A 15,247-nucleotide genomic window follows, 5' to 3' on the forward strand; every position below is an offset into this window, starting at 1 on the left:
CAGCAACAGCTTCAATCGTAGCGACACCAACAGTAGCGGCGCCAGCTATTAGATTAGCCCCGCTAGATATCCCATCATTTCATGGCGACTATAAACAATGGTCAACATTTTATGATATTTTTTCGGCATTAATTCATACCAACGACCAATTGTCAGACATACAAAAATTTTTCTATTTGAAAGCGGCTTTAAAAGACGATGCCAAACAGGCTGTTAATTGTTTGGAAATCACGGCGTCAAATTACGCAGTGGCATGGCGGACATTAATTGAAAGATACAACAATAAAAAAAGTCTAATACAAGCCCATGTGAAAGCGTTATTTCACTTAGAGACGCTAACTGTAGAATCAGCAATTAAACTTCGAGCATTTACAGATTCAATAAAAGGACATATGCAAGCATTAAAAACCCTTAATCAAGAGCCAGAGTTGTGGAGTCCTATGTTAACGTATTTAGTAACCACCAAGTTAGATAGAAGTTGTCTTCGAGCGTGGGAAACGGAATCGGCTCAGGACTCTCTTCCTACAATTATCGAATTGGTGGACTTTTTAGAAAAACGGTTTAAAATTTTAGAAGCGATCGAATCATCTAAAGCCATAAATCAGAGAAACGCAACAGCACCGGCTACCCATAGTCAAGATGTCAGAAAATCTATGGTACGGAGCAATGCTTATGCGGTGACAAATTTGGACAAAAAATGTTTTAATTGTTACTCAAATCACTCGGTGTATCGATGTTCTAGTCTTTTGGCCTTGTCCGTAGTTGAACGCATTAAGCGCATTAGTGAGCGCAATTTATGCAGGAATTGTCTACAGGCACTCCCTAAGAAAAAATGTTTTAATGAGGTTGTTTTAAGTGTGGCAAGCCACATAATACACTTTTACACTTAAGTGCACGAACCGATCAGTCAGAGTCCAACTCAGCAACAAACTTAACGGAAAATTCGGAAAATAGCGAGTCAGAACAAGTAGTTCAAAATGAATTAGTAACCGTTAGTGCACATACTAGCTAACCGGCTGCTACGTCGATATTATTACCAACCGCAGTTGTTTTGGTCAAGAGTAATCGTGGTGAATGGGAGCAGNATGAGAACGAGCCGACCGATTTTTAGTTTACGCGCCAATCGCGGAAGGGAAATTCAAAACAACTGACGGTCGTCGGTCCTTTAATGATTTGTCGCCTACCCGCAGCTCGCGGTCGGTATTGGTACCCTACCACGACCTACACAACGTACGCGTCTGCTTACCTGAGTATTACGGGAGAAACGAAGAGGACCCACGGGAGTTTCTAGATAGAGCGGAGGATCTACTCTGTCAGGGCGGTATACACCCAACCGCGTGGGTAAACATCGTCCTCCCGTTTTTGAACGACAGGGCAGGTGATTGGTGGCGAGCGATTAAATTAAACAATATGCCATGGACGGAATTTAGGTCCGAATTACTCGAGGAGTTCGACAATATCGATATCCGGACTGCGCTAGAGACGGACTTAAAAACGACGCGACAGGGCCCCCGACAAGCGTTAACCGCGCGAGTACGTTGTAAGTTACCAGAACAACAACTTTTGCGACAGTTAACGGGGCTTTTACGGGACGATTACTGCGCTATGATACGTGTTTAGGCCTACACAATAAGTGTAGCTATTTTTGTTTTATCTTATCGTTGTTCGGCGGCTGCATAGTTGTCCGGTTTTTAAATCAGTTAGTCTACCTTTGTAAAGGGCACCGCTCGCGTACATTTAATATACGCATATCTATTTTTTCATTCTTTTACGTTTTATTTAATTTATCGAAGATCTTTAGTAGTTAGAGATCACGCCGAAACATATGGTCCTTCGCCCGGAACGTCTAGTGTGTACCGGAAACGTGAAAGTGCGAAAATTTGCGTAACTAAAGTGCGTTATTAAGGTACGTGAGTTAAGCGTTGTATGTGCGTGTTTGTAAATATTTCTAACGCATCGAGTTAGAAAAGAGTTAATTTCTGCCCATCGTAGTGCGTAGCAGCAGCAATTGCTATACGCAGAATATAATAATATTATTATATATTATTAACGTATTTTAATTTAATGTTCGTATAAGTGCATTAGATATCGTCATAAGTATTGTGAAACAAATATAGTTAAGTGTAAAAAACCTGTGCGCAATATTTATAGTGTCGGCGTACAGCGGTTATTGTGGTACTATCGTTATAGTTGTACTTTGCTCAAATTACCACGAACGCTCTCTGACAGTTAATAGAGCGTACATATATATTAGTAACAGTCAGCTGAGGCGGTTGGTTTCTTTTGGAACAATTATTTATTATCGGTAAAAACCAACAAAACAAATTATGCCTGAAGATAATCGCAAAAATGAAGTTACGCGATTAAGCATAAGGAGAGGTCAATTAAATTCAGCATTAACAAAATGTTTAAAGTTTGTGCAAGACGAAAAGTCGGACCTAATTGAAATTCGGCTTAGAAGAGAAAAAATTGAGGAAGCATGGAGTGAGTACGACCAAGTTCATTTGGAAATCGACATGCTAGAAGGGATAAACGTAGGGGAACAGCAAAATTATAGAGCTGATTTTGAAGACTCATACTTTAAAGCCAGTACCCTTGATTAAGAACCCTTGATCAAGAGCCAGAGTCATGGAGTCCTATGTTAACGTATTTAGTAACCACCAAGTTAGATAGAAGTTGTCTTCCAGCGTGGGAAACGGACACGGCTCAGGACTCTCTTCCTACAATTATCGAATTGGTGGAATTTTTAGAAAAACGGTTTAAAATTTTAGAAGCGATCGAATCATCTAAAGCCATAAATCAGAGAAACGCAACAGCACCGGCTACCCATAGTCAAGATGTCAGAAAATCTATGGTACGGAGCAATGCTTATGCGGTGACAAATTTGGACAAAAAATGTTTTAATTGTTACTCAAATCACTCGGTGTATCGATGTTCTAGTCTTTTGGCCTTGTCCGTAGTTGAACGCATTAAGCGCATTAGTGAGCGCAATTTATGCAGGAATTGTCTACAGGCACTCCCTAAGAAAAAATGTTTTAATGAGGTTGTTTTAAGTGTGGCAAGCCACATAATACACTTTTACACTTAAGTGCACGAACCGATCAGTCAGAGTCCAACTCAGCAACAAACTTAACGGAAAATTCGGAAAATAGCGAGTCAGAACAAGTAGTTCAAAATGAATTAGTAACCGTTAGTGCACATACTAGCTAACCGGCTGCTACGTCGATATTATTACCAACCGCAGTTGTTTTGGTCAGCAGTAATCGTGGTGAATGGGAGCAGTGTCGCGTGTTACTGGATTCTGCATCACAAAGTAACTTTATAACCGAACGTATGGCACAGATTTTGCGGTTACCGAAAACCCATATCGACCAAGGCGTCCAAGGAATTGGTGGAAACGTACAAAGAATTAAATCTCGAGTAATGGTTACAGCCAACTCCCGTTTAAATGACTATTCAGTAACATTGTCATGTTTAGTAGTTAAGAACATTACGAGTAACCTACCAGGCATCCGACTAAATGATAGCTGCGTGGTTCCGAAAGCTATAGTCTTAGCGAATCCGCGTTTCACCGTGCCACAGAAAATTGACCTATTAATAGGAGCGGGTCACTTCTATGATTTAATGTCTGCAGGTAAAATAAAGTCACGACCAGGCGGTCCTGTATTTCAGGAAACAAAGTTCGGATGGGTGGTTGCCGGTTCATCGGAAAATCAACTCAATAGCATAAATCAACAAACGGCGATTTTCCTCACGATGAATGACAATTATAACCAATCCCTAGAAAAGGTAGCTGAATGTGAATTCAGTAAGTATCCTGACGCGTGTTAATCATTAGTTAACGATTTTTATGTGGATGATTGGTTAACATTACGAGACAATATTATTGCCGTAATGAAAGGTGCCGGTCTACATTTACGGAAATGGGCATCGAACGATAATAGTTTAATAAGTAGTTTATTACCTACCGAACACATTAAAGATAGTGACGGTCCGCGTATTATCGATAACGACACGACGAAAATATTAGGCCTGTGTTGGGATCCGCCATCGGATTCATTTAAATATACATTAAGTGAAAACATAATAAATAATAACGATATAACAAAGCGAACAATTTTATCGAATATAGCCACAATTTTTGATCCCCTTGGTTTGATCGGGCCTGTGTTAGTTGTTGCAAAAATTATCATGCAACGTTTGTGGTGCATTCAATTTAGTTGGGACGGTCCCCATTGGTTGAAGGAGAAGTACGAGAAATGGCCGAAGTCATGTGTACAATACAGTAGTACAAACAATATACCAGAAGCCAAAAAAACGGGCGAAACAACAATTACGACTGTTGCATACGTAGCGCACGATAAATGTTATTCGTTGTTATCTAGAAGGTCGTCGTTATTATTTATCATCAGAGTGACGGCGTATTGTTTACGCTGGCGGTATAACATGAATCGAGCAGTAGGTGATAAAAATAATGGGCCGTTAACGGTAAACGAACTAGAGACAGCAAATACGACAATCATCAAAATAATTCAACGCGCACATTTTCGGCAAGAATTGAGAGAGTTAAATAGTGAAAATGCGAATGTGTCAAAAAAAAGTAAACTACTGCGTCTTAGTCCATATATTGATGGGGATAATATTATACGCGTCGGAGGACGTTTAAAATACGCTATGGGGATAAATGACAATCAGAAACATCAAATTGTATTGCCTGATAACTGTCTTTACACAAAATTATTATTCCGTAAAGAACACATGGATTTGATGCACAGTGGACCTCAAGCCTTGGTGGCCTCTATTAGGCAGCGCTACTGGCCTTTAAAAGCGCGAAGTTTGGCTCGTACTATAGTACACAATTGCGTTAATTGTTTTAAACTGAAACCTCAAATAGTACAACCGATCATGGGGAGTCTGCCTGGTTCACGGGTACAGAGTGGAAGAGCATTTGCCATATGTGGTGTAGATTTTGCGGGTCCAGTCATGATAAGAACGAGCTTGCATCGTAAGGCACCATGTAACAAAGGATACATCAGCATATTTGTATGTTTCGCGACAAAGGCGATACATATCGAACTCGTGAGCGATTTGTCAACGAAGACATTTTTACAGGCGTTGAACAGATTTTTTGATCGACGTGGCAAAAGTTCAATAATTTACAGTGATAACACAAGAAATTTTGTGGGCATGCGTCGGCATTTAAAGGAGGTGTACACACTTTTCCAGTCCCCAGAACATCAGCGATCCGTTTTCTCTCATCTAGCGGACAAAGGAATTGAGTGGCGATTTATANCAGCGGACAAAGGAATTGAGTGTCAATTTATACCACCCCGTGCACCGCATTTCGGTGGACTTTGGGTGGCTGCGGTCAAAAGTATGAAAAGTTTGTTATATCGCGTTTTGGGAAAAGCTCGGCTCACGTACGAAGAATTATTAACTGTACTAACGAGAGTGGAAGCTGTACTTAACTCGCGACCAATAACTCCAGTATCCTCTGATCCGGCTGATCTAACCTATCTCACACCAGGTCATTTTTTAATTGGCGATATAATGACTGCCATACCGGAAAAGGACGAGACGACCACGCCTATTACTCACTTAAATAGGTGGAGAATAGTCTCTCATTACACCCAAGTACTTTGGAAACGGTGGCACCAAGAGTACTTATCTCAACTACAGGNATGGCACTAAGAGTACTTATCTCAACTACAGGAAAGAACCAAATGGTCCAGCACGAAAGGGCCTAAGTTACAAATTGGAACTATTGTTTTGGTAAAAGAGACAAATTTACCACCACTCAAAGGGCAAGCTGGGCGTGTAATGGAATTATACTGTGACGATGACAACGTGGCACGATCAGCAAAGGTCCGTACTAACGTCGGCGAGTTTTCACGAGCGGTCAGGTTATTATGTCCGTTACCTTTTGAAGGCAACAGTTTGTAGTTTTTTTAAATTTCTTATAATTCGTAGTTATTGTAATATATATATGTGTCATATCCCGCGTGGGATTAATCATTAATTTTTCCATAATGAATTTGTTTCTAATGATTATTTGTATATTAATTTTTTTTGTATTTATGTATTCCCTTTTACGTTTTTAGTTGTTGCGAAATTTGTTCTTAGATTATAGTTGTTTTTTGTTATCTTTTACTTTGAAACAAATATTTCAAGGCGGGCGGTGTGTTTAGGCCTACACAATAAGTGTAGCTATTTTTGTTTTATCTTATCGTTGTTCAGCGGCTGCATAGTTGTCCGGTTTTTAAATCAGTTAGTCTACCTTTGTAAAGCGCACCGCTCGCGTACATTTAATATACGCATATCTATTTTTTCATTCTTTTACGTTTTATTTAATTTATCGAAGATCTTTAGTAGTTAGAGATCACGCCGAAACAATACGGTTAATGCACCCAACGTCTTTCGCCGATCTACGTGAGATAGCGCACAGCGTAGATAAGACCGCGGCTCCTCGGTACGCTCCACCAACGACCCGACAGCCAGCCGAACTGCCTCCGCGGCATACTGCTCAACCAGCGGCCCGACAGCGAGCAGATTATGCAAACGCGGACGCACCGCCATCCCCGTGCCGATATTGCAGCGAGCGACACTGGCATCGCCAATGCCCAAATAGACCGTCGGTATCGGGAAACGGCAATCGGCTAGGAGGGAATTAGTCCGCCCCCTCAGCCAACAACAAATCCAAACAGGGCGCAGCGTTTTAAACGACGTTTCAGTTAAAACGCGCCCTACGCAATTTTTATCCGGTAACAACATATCACGCATCACGATCGTTGCGCAAAACACCGAATCTAACGGCCCTTACGAGTTACATACCGCCAACGATCTTGGCACTTTTTCGGCACCGCACCCCTCTTATCGGAATGGAGGGGACGCCGCGGTAAATTCGGATGTCATCAGGGTATCGGAGTTCGAACACGCTGCCGACAAGAAACGAACATAGCGCGAGTCAGGTGTAATAGAATAATCGTAATAATCAAAACGGGATTAGTCATATAAAACTTGAATACACTAAAAGTACAATAAAGCAATACACGACGATATAGACTTATTGTCAGAACTATTTCAACAAAATCTTACTACACAAAAATGAGATTATCCACAGTGCTCCCGGGGTACCCTCCCCGACAATTCAATCCATTCCTTCGTATATACTAAAACGTTTTTTTTTTAGTCTAATACAAAGTTAATAATACAACAATTCTACAAAATGTTTATAAATATTTACTTCATCGTCTAATAACAATAGATTATTGTTATTAGGATTAAATCTATACTAATGATGAAATAATAATAACGTTCAAAAAAAGTTGTTTAAAAGAAAAATTACTTTAAAACTATTATTGGTTTCTATTTGTAAAAGTTCGATTGTTGATATTTAGCTTTTTTAAAAATAAATTTCCCTTGAAAAACAAAAATATATAAATCGTTAAAAAATAACGAATTCAATTTACTTGTTAAACTAAATACATGCAACTATATTATTCTCATCAAATATTTGGTCAATTATTCAGGTAACTATGTTGTTACAATATACATTATATATACAGAACGGAATACATATAACTGATAACTGTTATAACTTTTAATACGATAAACATTATATTGTATTTTTTTTAATAATAAACGAAAAAATCGTAAAATGAATAGAAAATTAGAACAATATTTTAACAAAAGATAAAAAAAGATACTTATTGCAAATGTTGTCTGAACACAAAAATATATATCCTAATAGTAATAAATCAACATTATCCCAAAACTTTTAGTACATATACATATATATATAAACATAAAAGACATATTCCACTTCTATAGTATTTCATTTTATTTTATTTTATGAAAACTTTAAAATGTTCTTATTTATTAATTAAAAAATCTAAATTTTTAATATTATTAATTTTTTATAAATTTTCAGAAAAAGCTATTTTTAAATTTTATTTAATTTTTTATAATTATTTTTGTGTTATCAATATACTGTTATTACAAGTAAAATATTCAATAATTTTTTAAAAATAAAACATGAACCTTATGTCTTTACATAAGATTTTTTTGTATCTTGACTTTTATTGAAAAAATTACTTGACAACCTGTAATATACATTGTTTTATCGTTTTACAGAATATTCATAGAAAATTCGAGGTCAGAACATTAAAATGCTGTGCTACTCGACTTAAATTATTCCAAATTACTTAAAATTTTCAGAATATTATTTTTTTATACTAAAAAAAAAATTGGAGGGGTGTTAAAAAAGAAATTTTTAAATTTTTAAATAAAAGACTACCTTAGTACTACGTGTATTAAATTGCTTGTAGTTCATATTAAAGCTAATTATTATTTTGTTTTTTTAACAATAATAATTCTTTGTTGTGCTGCTTTACTCGAAAAGTTAATTTTCTGCTATCATTTCTTACATCCTAAACTTGTAACTTATTATATTATGTTAGATTGTTAATTTTATACAGTGAAATGTTAATTTTATACAATTTTAAAACAATTATAAATATTTTATACTTAAATTTCTGGTCATATCAAATCAGGAGCTAATTATCTTACGGTATAATACTGCAGAATAGCTTGAAACACTAAATAAGAGCCAAGCTAATTAAAATTATGTCTNTTTGAAACACTAAATAAGAACCAAGCTAATTAAAATTATGTCTTAAAACTTTTTCATTCTCTAGATCTTAAAAATCATTAATATTAAAAATAGAAAAATTTTTTTCTAGGTCAATTAATTTGCCAAAAATTATGTATTTGAGATTTCAAATAATTCTGTCTTTTGTAAGTTAAAATAATCTCATAAATTACCATAATTATACCATATTTTTATACAACATTTTTTTTTTAATGGTAGAACAAATTTAACATGATATATAACAATATAAAAATTTATATTTACGAAAATATATCAAAATTACAATCGTTGAAAACGGCAGTTTTTTTATTTGTTTAGCAATTTTAAATGTCTATTACTATCTGAAGAGTACATAGATAAATTCGAAATTATAATTGACACGACTTACGTCACAATAATGTATTCGACACTGATATAGATGGTACAGAGGCATGGGTCGTTTATTACTGAAGAACAACAAAAGATTATTAAAAAAAAGAAATCGAAATGACGAACCCAATTAATAATAATGTTCGTATAAAATCGCGGCACTTTCGCTGTTGTCAGAAATGTGGTGTCCGACATGGTCCTCGGACGTCAATAGTAACAGTGTTGATGGCGACGGTGCGGTATCGGTTCATCTTGTCAGGATGCGCAACACGTCCAGAGCCAGTGGCGTAAATCATCGACGACTTGAAGCAGACTCGACCAATATTTGCAAAGGGTCGTCGTCGGGCGATCGACACTTACTGGACTTTGTACTGTAACGTGTGGCAGACTGTGTTGGTCAGTCCAATTACCATGTAAACGTAGTAGAGCGATCGCTGACATATGCGATACAGGCGTAGGGCTCTGTGTATCTAACGTATCATAATAATATAGATGATTAACTTTCTCTCGATATACTATTATTGGAAATCCAATTAATTACCGAGGAACTTTATAGAAGTTCTGTGTAAAGTGAATTTTAAAACCAGTAGCTAAAACTAATTTTTTTTTAGGGACTATTATTGTCAACATCAGCAGATATTAAAATTGATCAAGTTATCAATTATTTGTCATCCAAAAATTTACCACAAGCACAAAATGCATTCCATAATTGCATTGCTAATTTAAACATAAATGGTTTTGAACAAATGAATTATGGTAAGACGTTGAAATAACTTTGACATCCTTATATAATTAAAATAATTCATTAAATGCTGATCATTTCATTTGTAAAAGAAGTATAATTTTTTTTTAATTTCTTCTAATATCAATTGAGCCACTATATTTTTACAAGAAAAAAAATTATTAATAATCCTAAAAATCATTTTAAAACCTTAAGAAAATTGTGATGGTGTCACGTTTTCATAATCGTGAGAATTATTTTAATAAAATACAGACAGCACATCCGCTGCCTGAGACTGATGAATTAACAAATAATATTTATTGCCAAATCGGCAATAGGTGTAATTATTATTAAAACCCAATAGACCTGACCATCGTGGTCAGTCGACTTCAGTGCCTTGTGTCATTCATCAGTCTCAGTACTCGGTTGTCGCTGTCCGGCTTACTGTTTAAAGTAAAGTCTTTGTTTATTCCTTTTCTAACCTATATACTCTTTTCCTCAACATTTCAGAGTACTTGTGTCTTGCACTTCGTCTGCACCTCATACCCAGGTGTTACTCTTATTCTCCCTTCCTATAACAACAGCCTTCCGACACCCACAGCTAACCCGGAGTGTCAGCCGAGCAAGGTGACTGCTGTACGACAACACGCACGTGAATACCTAGACAGCAGGCACCACATAATCCTCATCTTCATCATTGTACACATTACATAGTTACACATTTACGATCTTTACCTTTTTCATTTTACTGTGTTACGACAAATACAAAATAAAATCTTAACCAACATAAAAATGAATGAGAAAAAAGTCTATCCATTTAGCAACACTTATGATTTTATATAATTATTTGTATTTTAATGTTGCAACTATTTATTTTAAATAGTATTAATTTTTGAATGAGTTATTCAGATGTATGATTAATTTATCGTTATTAATTTGTAATTTTACAGATGAATTCAACCAATTTTTAAGTAGACTAGGAGATGATATAATTTCTCGTGAAATTCAGCCAAAAGAAATGAGTCAAAAAATAATTGAATTTTTAAAATTAGATAAATCTATTATTACAGAAAAGTTTGAAGATTGTTGTAAAATTTTCCACTCAAGTTTGTTTGCAGTGGAATATCCCGAGGTACAAAATAACGAAATGCTGATATTAATATTATCTCAATGGTTTTTAGATTATTCTAACAATTCAATAAAAAATAATTTACAGTTTAGAAATGCGAATTGACAAGAATTTAAATGTATTCTTAATACTATTTTCCACTGTTATAATTCAAATAACAAAAATTAATAAAATAAAAATGATTAAATTAGAAGTAGGGCTATTATATGGTGAGAACATCAGGTTGTGGTTCTTTGGGAGTCATATGGTTCGAGGGTTTAGAACGACAAAGACAAGTAGATATAAAAATAATAAACGCAGTACATAGAAATCGAGGTGTAATAAACTTTTGTCTTTCTAATGTCTTAACTAAGAGGCAACGAGACGGCGGAGCCAGTTCACGAATACCATATAACGTTCTAATGTATAATATTTTAACCAACCAGTCAAAATTAACACTTAAAGATATTGATTTAATAAATGATCTATTGCTTTGTCATCCTTTACTCAAACTTCTTAACTCCAAATAATTGGGATAACATAAATTTACTTGCTTCTTTTTTTGTTTTGCAAATTGCTGTGAGATGATTTGATAAATATTTCAATATGTTTATATAATTAGAGATATTGGATTTGCATTTCGTCACAAGATAAATAATTAAAACAAATTCTTTTCGTATATAAATCACAAACGTAAAAAAGGTAGCCGACAACAACACAGGTTTGTGGCTGACAATTGTTGATTTAGTATATACTGACACGGTCCCGCGTCGCTTCGTTATACGCGATGCCCCACGACTCGTGCCACCTTTATCAGCCGTCGCCCTACTATGAGTATTTGACTGACCAACACCGCGTACCATACGCCACGATGCAAAGTCCAGCAATTGCCGCACAGCCGACGACGACTCATCGCAAATGATACGTTGAGTCTTCTTCCTGTTATCAGCGTGACAACGTCGAGGATGTTCGCCCCGGCTCCGGACGTGCCGCACCGTCGTCATTATAGCTACTAACTTTTTGGCGCCGAGGATCATGCTGGACACCGAGTTGTGGACGTCAGCGAAAGTGCCTCGATATTAAGCGAAGATTATTATTACTGTATTCGTCTTTTCGGTTTATTTGTCTTTCTTTAAAGTTAACCCGTTGTTGCTCATTAATAAACGGCCCACGGGTCTCTACCCTCAAAACCAGTGTCGACTACATTTTTGCGACTTAAGTCGCGTCAATACGATGAAATCGAATGCCGCTATGAAAGGATTTTTGTGCTTTATATAGTGTAATATGGTACCCCCCCCCCTCCACAATCCAGGGATATTGTTGTCAGCGTTTTTAGCGAATGTCTTTTTATTTTACATATTAAATGTTACATGATTAATACAATTTGATAGTATTGTTAAGAATGGTTTAATTATAGTATTGAACAGTGTGATTATAATGACAACTAATTTTATTTACTTAGTATCAATATAAAATACAAATTATAGTATTTTTATTGATAATTATCAATTACAATATAAAGCGATATACGTGTATGCCGAGCAATTGGGCATATACGACACCACCCTCCGGTCCAACTTTGCTCACGATGACTTGCCGGTTTGGTATCACAGGCGCCGACTTATGAGCGAGCAGCAAACCCATCTCGAATGCGTCCATGTGATATACATCTAGTTAGCAACTATACATTCTTGCTCCCCCGCGTAGAATTTGAAGGATAACAGGCTTTCCCGTCATATAACTAAACGTTAAGTAAACTATGATATAAATATTTACATTATACAAGTTTTTTTAATATCTCTTTTTAATTATAAAAACATCTTTATTTTAAGATAACGGGCCATTTGAAAACATTTAGGAAACGATTAAATTTGCGTTTTTATCGAGCGTATAAAATTCTGCGAACTTGCATAAATATGTATTCTCTTGATGGACATGATACGTCAGAAATGAGTAATTGAACCTTATACACTGTCTATACAATAAAAATAAATGGGCCAATAGTTTTACTATGCTTTAGATGTGCACGAAGGAGAGTTAAAAGAAGACGAACGAAACGATGTACGAAAATGTATAATCGGAGATATAATTAAAATGATTTCTGGTAAAATTCCTCTAGATGGAGTTGTTCGTGGTGTAAAATTCTTCATCTTTGGATCTGACGAAATCCCTTTTGCAGAGTATTGTTGTGCTGCTTTTTACACGTATTTGGTTTTAGATGATTCCATGTTTTCTGTAAGTAAAAATTAACCAATAAAATATATTATTATACACCTTTTTTGTTTTATGAAATATAATTTTAAAATATATATCAAGTAATTACAATTGTTGAAAAAATCACTTTTTTATTCGTTTAGCAATTCCAAATTACTATAACACTCTGAAGATTGAATATGTTATTTTTTTAGGGACTAATATTATCAACATCAGCAGGTATTAAACTTAATAAAGTTATTAATTATTTGTCATCCAAAAATTTACCACAAGCACAAAATGCATTCCATAATTGCATTGCTAATTTAAACATAAATGGTTTTGAACAAATGAATTATGGTAAGACGTTGAAATAATTTTGACATCCTTATATAATTAAAATAATTCATTAAACGCTGATCATTACATTTGTAAAAGAAGTATAATTTTTTTTAATTTACTCTAATATCAATTGAGCCACTATATTTTTACAAGAAAATAAACTGTATATAATCCTAAAAGTCATACTAAAGCCTTAAGAAAAACCTAATACGAATTTCAAACATCGTTGCAACATTATAATCTATTAAGTTTTGTAAAACATGTTAGCCACTATATTAATAGTATTGTAACATTATTATGTTATAAATAAATCAACCATAATTATAATATAAATGTGTTAATTTTACTTGAATAAATGATAAATACTAAAATGGTATTTTATAGCTTTGATGCGAAGCTGAGAAGGTATTGGTTTTACTATGATATCTTAGTCTTTCATTGGGTATATTTTCTTATAAATCTGACCCTGTGGGCAGGTCCCACAGGGGAAGATTTAAAATGACAACTTTTTCACAAAAAATTAACTTTTTCAAATTTATATTTGAAAGTGTTCCAGAAAGTCTGACACTTTTATTTATCTTAAATTAAAGCTAATATAATATACTATATTATGAAAAAAAAAATTATTATTTTGTCTTCATGGTGTAAATGGCTACTGAATGCTATTTTTGTGTGAAAAACTCGATTTTATTTTTTACATTTTACATCAATAGAATTTTTTTATGAGAAATAATATTTATATCATTCTTTTATTCGACATACTTTATCTTAATTAGGATATAAATAAGAAAATAGCAGATCATGTAGCTTTTGGAATAATCCACCAATTTTTTAAAACTAAACATTGTCTAAAGAATTGCATCGAAGCGTTTTTTATGATAGTGATGTTAATCACTGTCAGATATCATTATACTTGACCCAACTATGCCACGTCACTACTATGCCATGTCACCACTGTGCCGCGACCCCCCTGTGCTGGGTTTTTCTTTTTTATTTTACAAATATAAAAAAAATGGTTTAATTACAATTTGTTAACATTAGAAGTAAATTTTAGTTTCTGCGTTAAGCAATAATAAAATTTATACAAATATTCATTTATAAAAAAATAAACATNCTAAAATTTACTGCGTTAAGCAATAATAAAATTTATACAAATATTCATTTATAAAAAAACCCAGCACAGGGGAGTCGCAGCACAGTGGTGACGTAGCATTGTTGAATCAAGTATAATGATATCTGACAGTGATTAAAATCACTATAAAAAAAAACGCTTCGATGCAAGTCTTTAGATAGTGTTTAATTTTAAAAAATTGGTGGATTATTCCAAAAGCTTCATAAACTACTAGTTCCTTATTAATATCCTGATTAAGATAAAGTATGTCGAAAGAAAAAAATTATATTGATCAATACACTTTTCAATAAGTTATAGCATTATAAAGTTAAAAATGTAAAAAATAAAATTGAGAATTTTCACACAATAATAGCATTTGGTAGCCATTTTCACCGTGAAGACAAAATAAAGTCCGAAATTTTTTTTTACATAATAAAGTAGATTACATTAGCTTTAATTTAAGATATATATAAAAGTGTCAGACCTTCCGAAACATTTTCAAAAATCAAGTTGAAAAAAATTATTTTTTGTGTAAAAGTTGTGTTAAAGTCATTTTAAATCCCCCCCTGTGGTCAAGTAAAGGGTCACATATAAAAAAAAAATATACCAAATGAAAGGTAATGGATATCATGCATCTATAAAAAAAAGAATTATATTGATTTGGTTATTTTTAAAAAAGTTATAGCAATTTTAAGTAAAAAAAATTGAAAAAATTTCGAAAATTAGCGATTTTTAAATTTGTAATTTTTTTGG

The 15,247-nt window shown here is 34.2% G+C and overlaps 2 protein-coding genes across 3 annotated transcripts; both read left to right on the plus strand.

Annotated features, from left to right (window-relative positions):
• Positions 1 to 4,446: 4,446 nt before the first annotated feature.
• On the plus strand, positions 4,447 to 5,691 carry LOC126909260 (uncharacterized). Its single transcript, XM_050691684.1, has one exon. The coding sequence runs from the start codon at positions 4,447 to 4,449 to the stop codon at positions 5,689 to 5,691; it is 1,245 nt and encodes a 414-aa protein (XP_050547641.1).
• Positions 5,692 to 7,358: 1,667 nt separating this feature from the next.
• On the plus strand, positions 7,359 to 13,643 carry LOC126909261 (uncharacterized). 2 transcript variants are annotated; one of them, XM_050691685.1, is made up of 7 exons: positions 7,359 to 7,529; positions 8,742 to 8,796; positions 9,631 to 9,775; positions 10,691 to 10,872; positions 12,681 to 12,801; positions 12,869 to 13,083; positions 13,257 to 13,643. In XM_050691685.1, exons 1-7 carry the CDS (start codon positions 7,486 to 7,488, stop codon positions 13,416 to 13,418), a joined length of 924 nt encoding a protein of 307 aa, XP_050547642.1. In that variant the 5' UTR covers positions 7,359 to 7,485; the 3' UTR covers positions 13,419 to 13,643. The 2 variants fall into 2 exon arrangements, with proteins under 2 accessions (XP_050547642.1, XP_050547643.1); XM_050691686.1 differs by lacking the exon at positions 7,359 to 7,529 and adding an exon at positions 7,918 to 8,001 and having other exon boundaries at positions 13,257 to 13,642.
• The last annotated feature ends 1,604 nt before the right edge of the window (positions 13,644 to 15,247 follow it).

This window comes from Daktulosphaira vitifoliae, unplaced genomic scaffold (assembly GCF_025091365.1).
Source record: "Daktulosphaira vitifoliae isolate Bord-2020 unplaced genomic scaffold, ASM2509136v1 Scaffold_214, whole genome shotgun sequence".
In the NCBI taxonomy this organism is placed as follows: Eukaryota; Metazoa; Arthropoda; class Insecta; order Hemiptera; family Phylloxeridae; genus Daktulosphaira; species Daktulosphaira vitifoliae.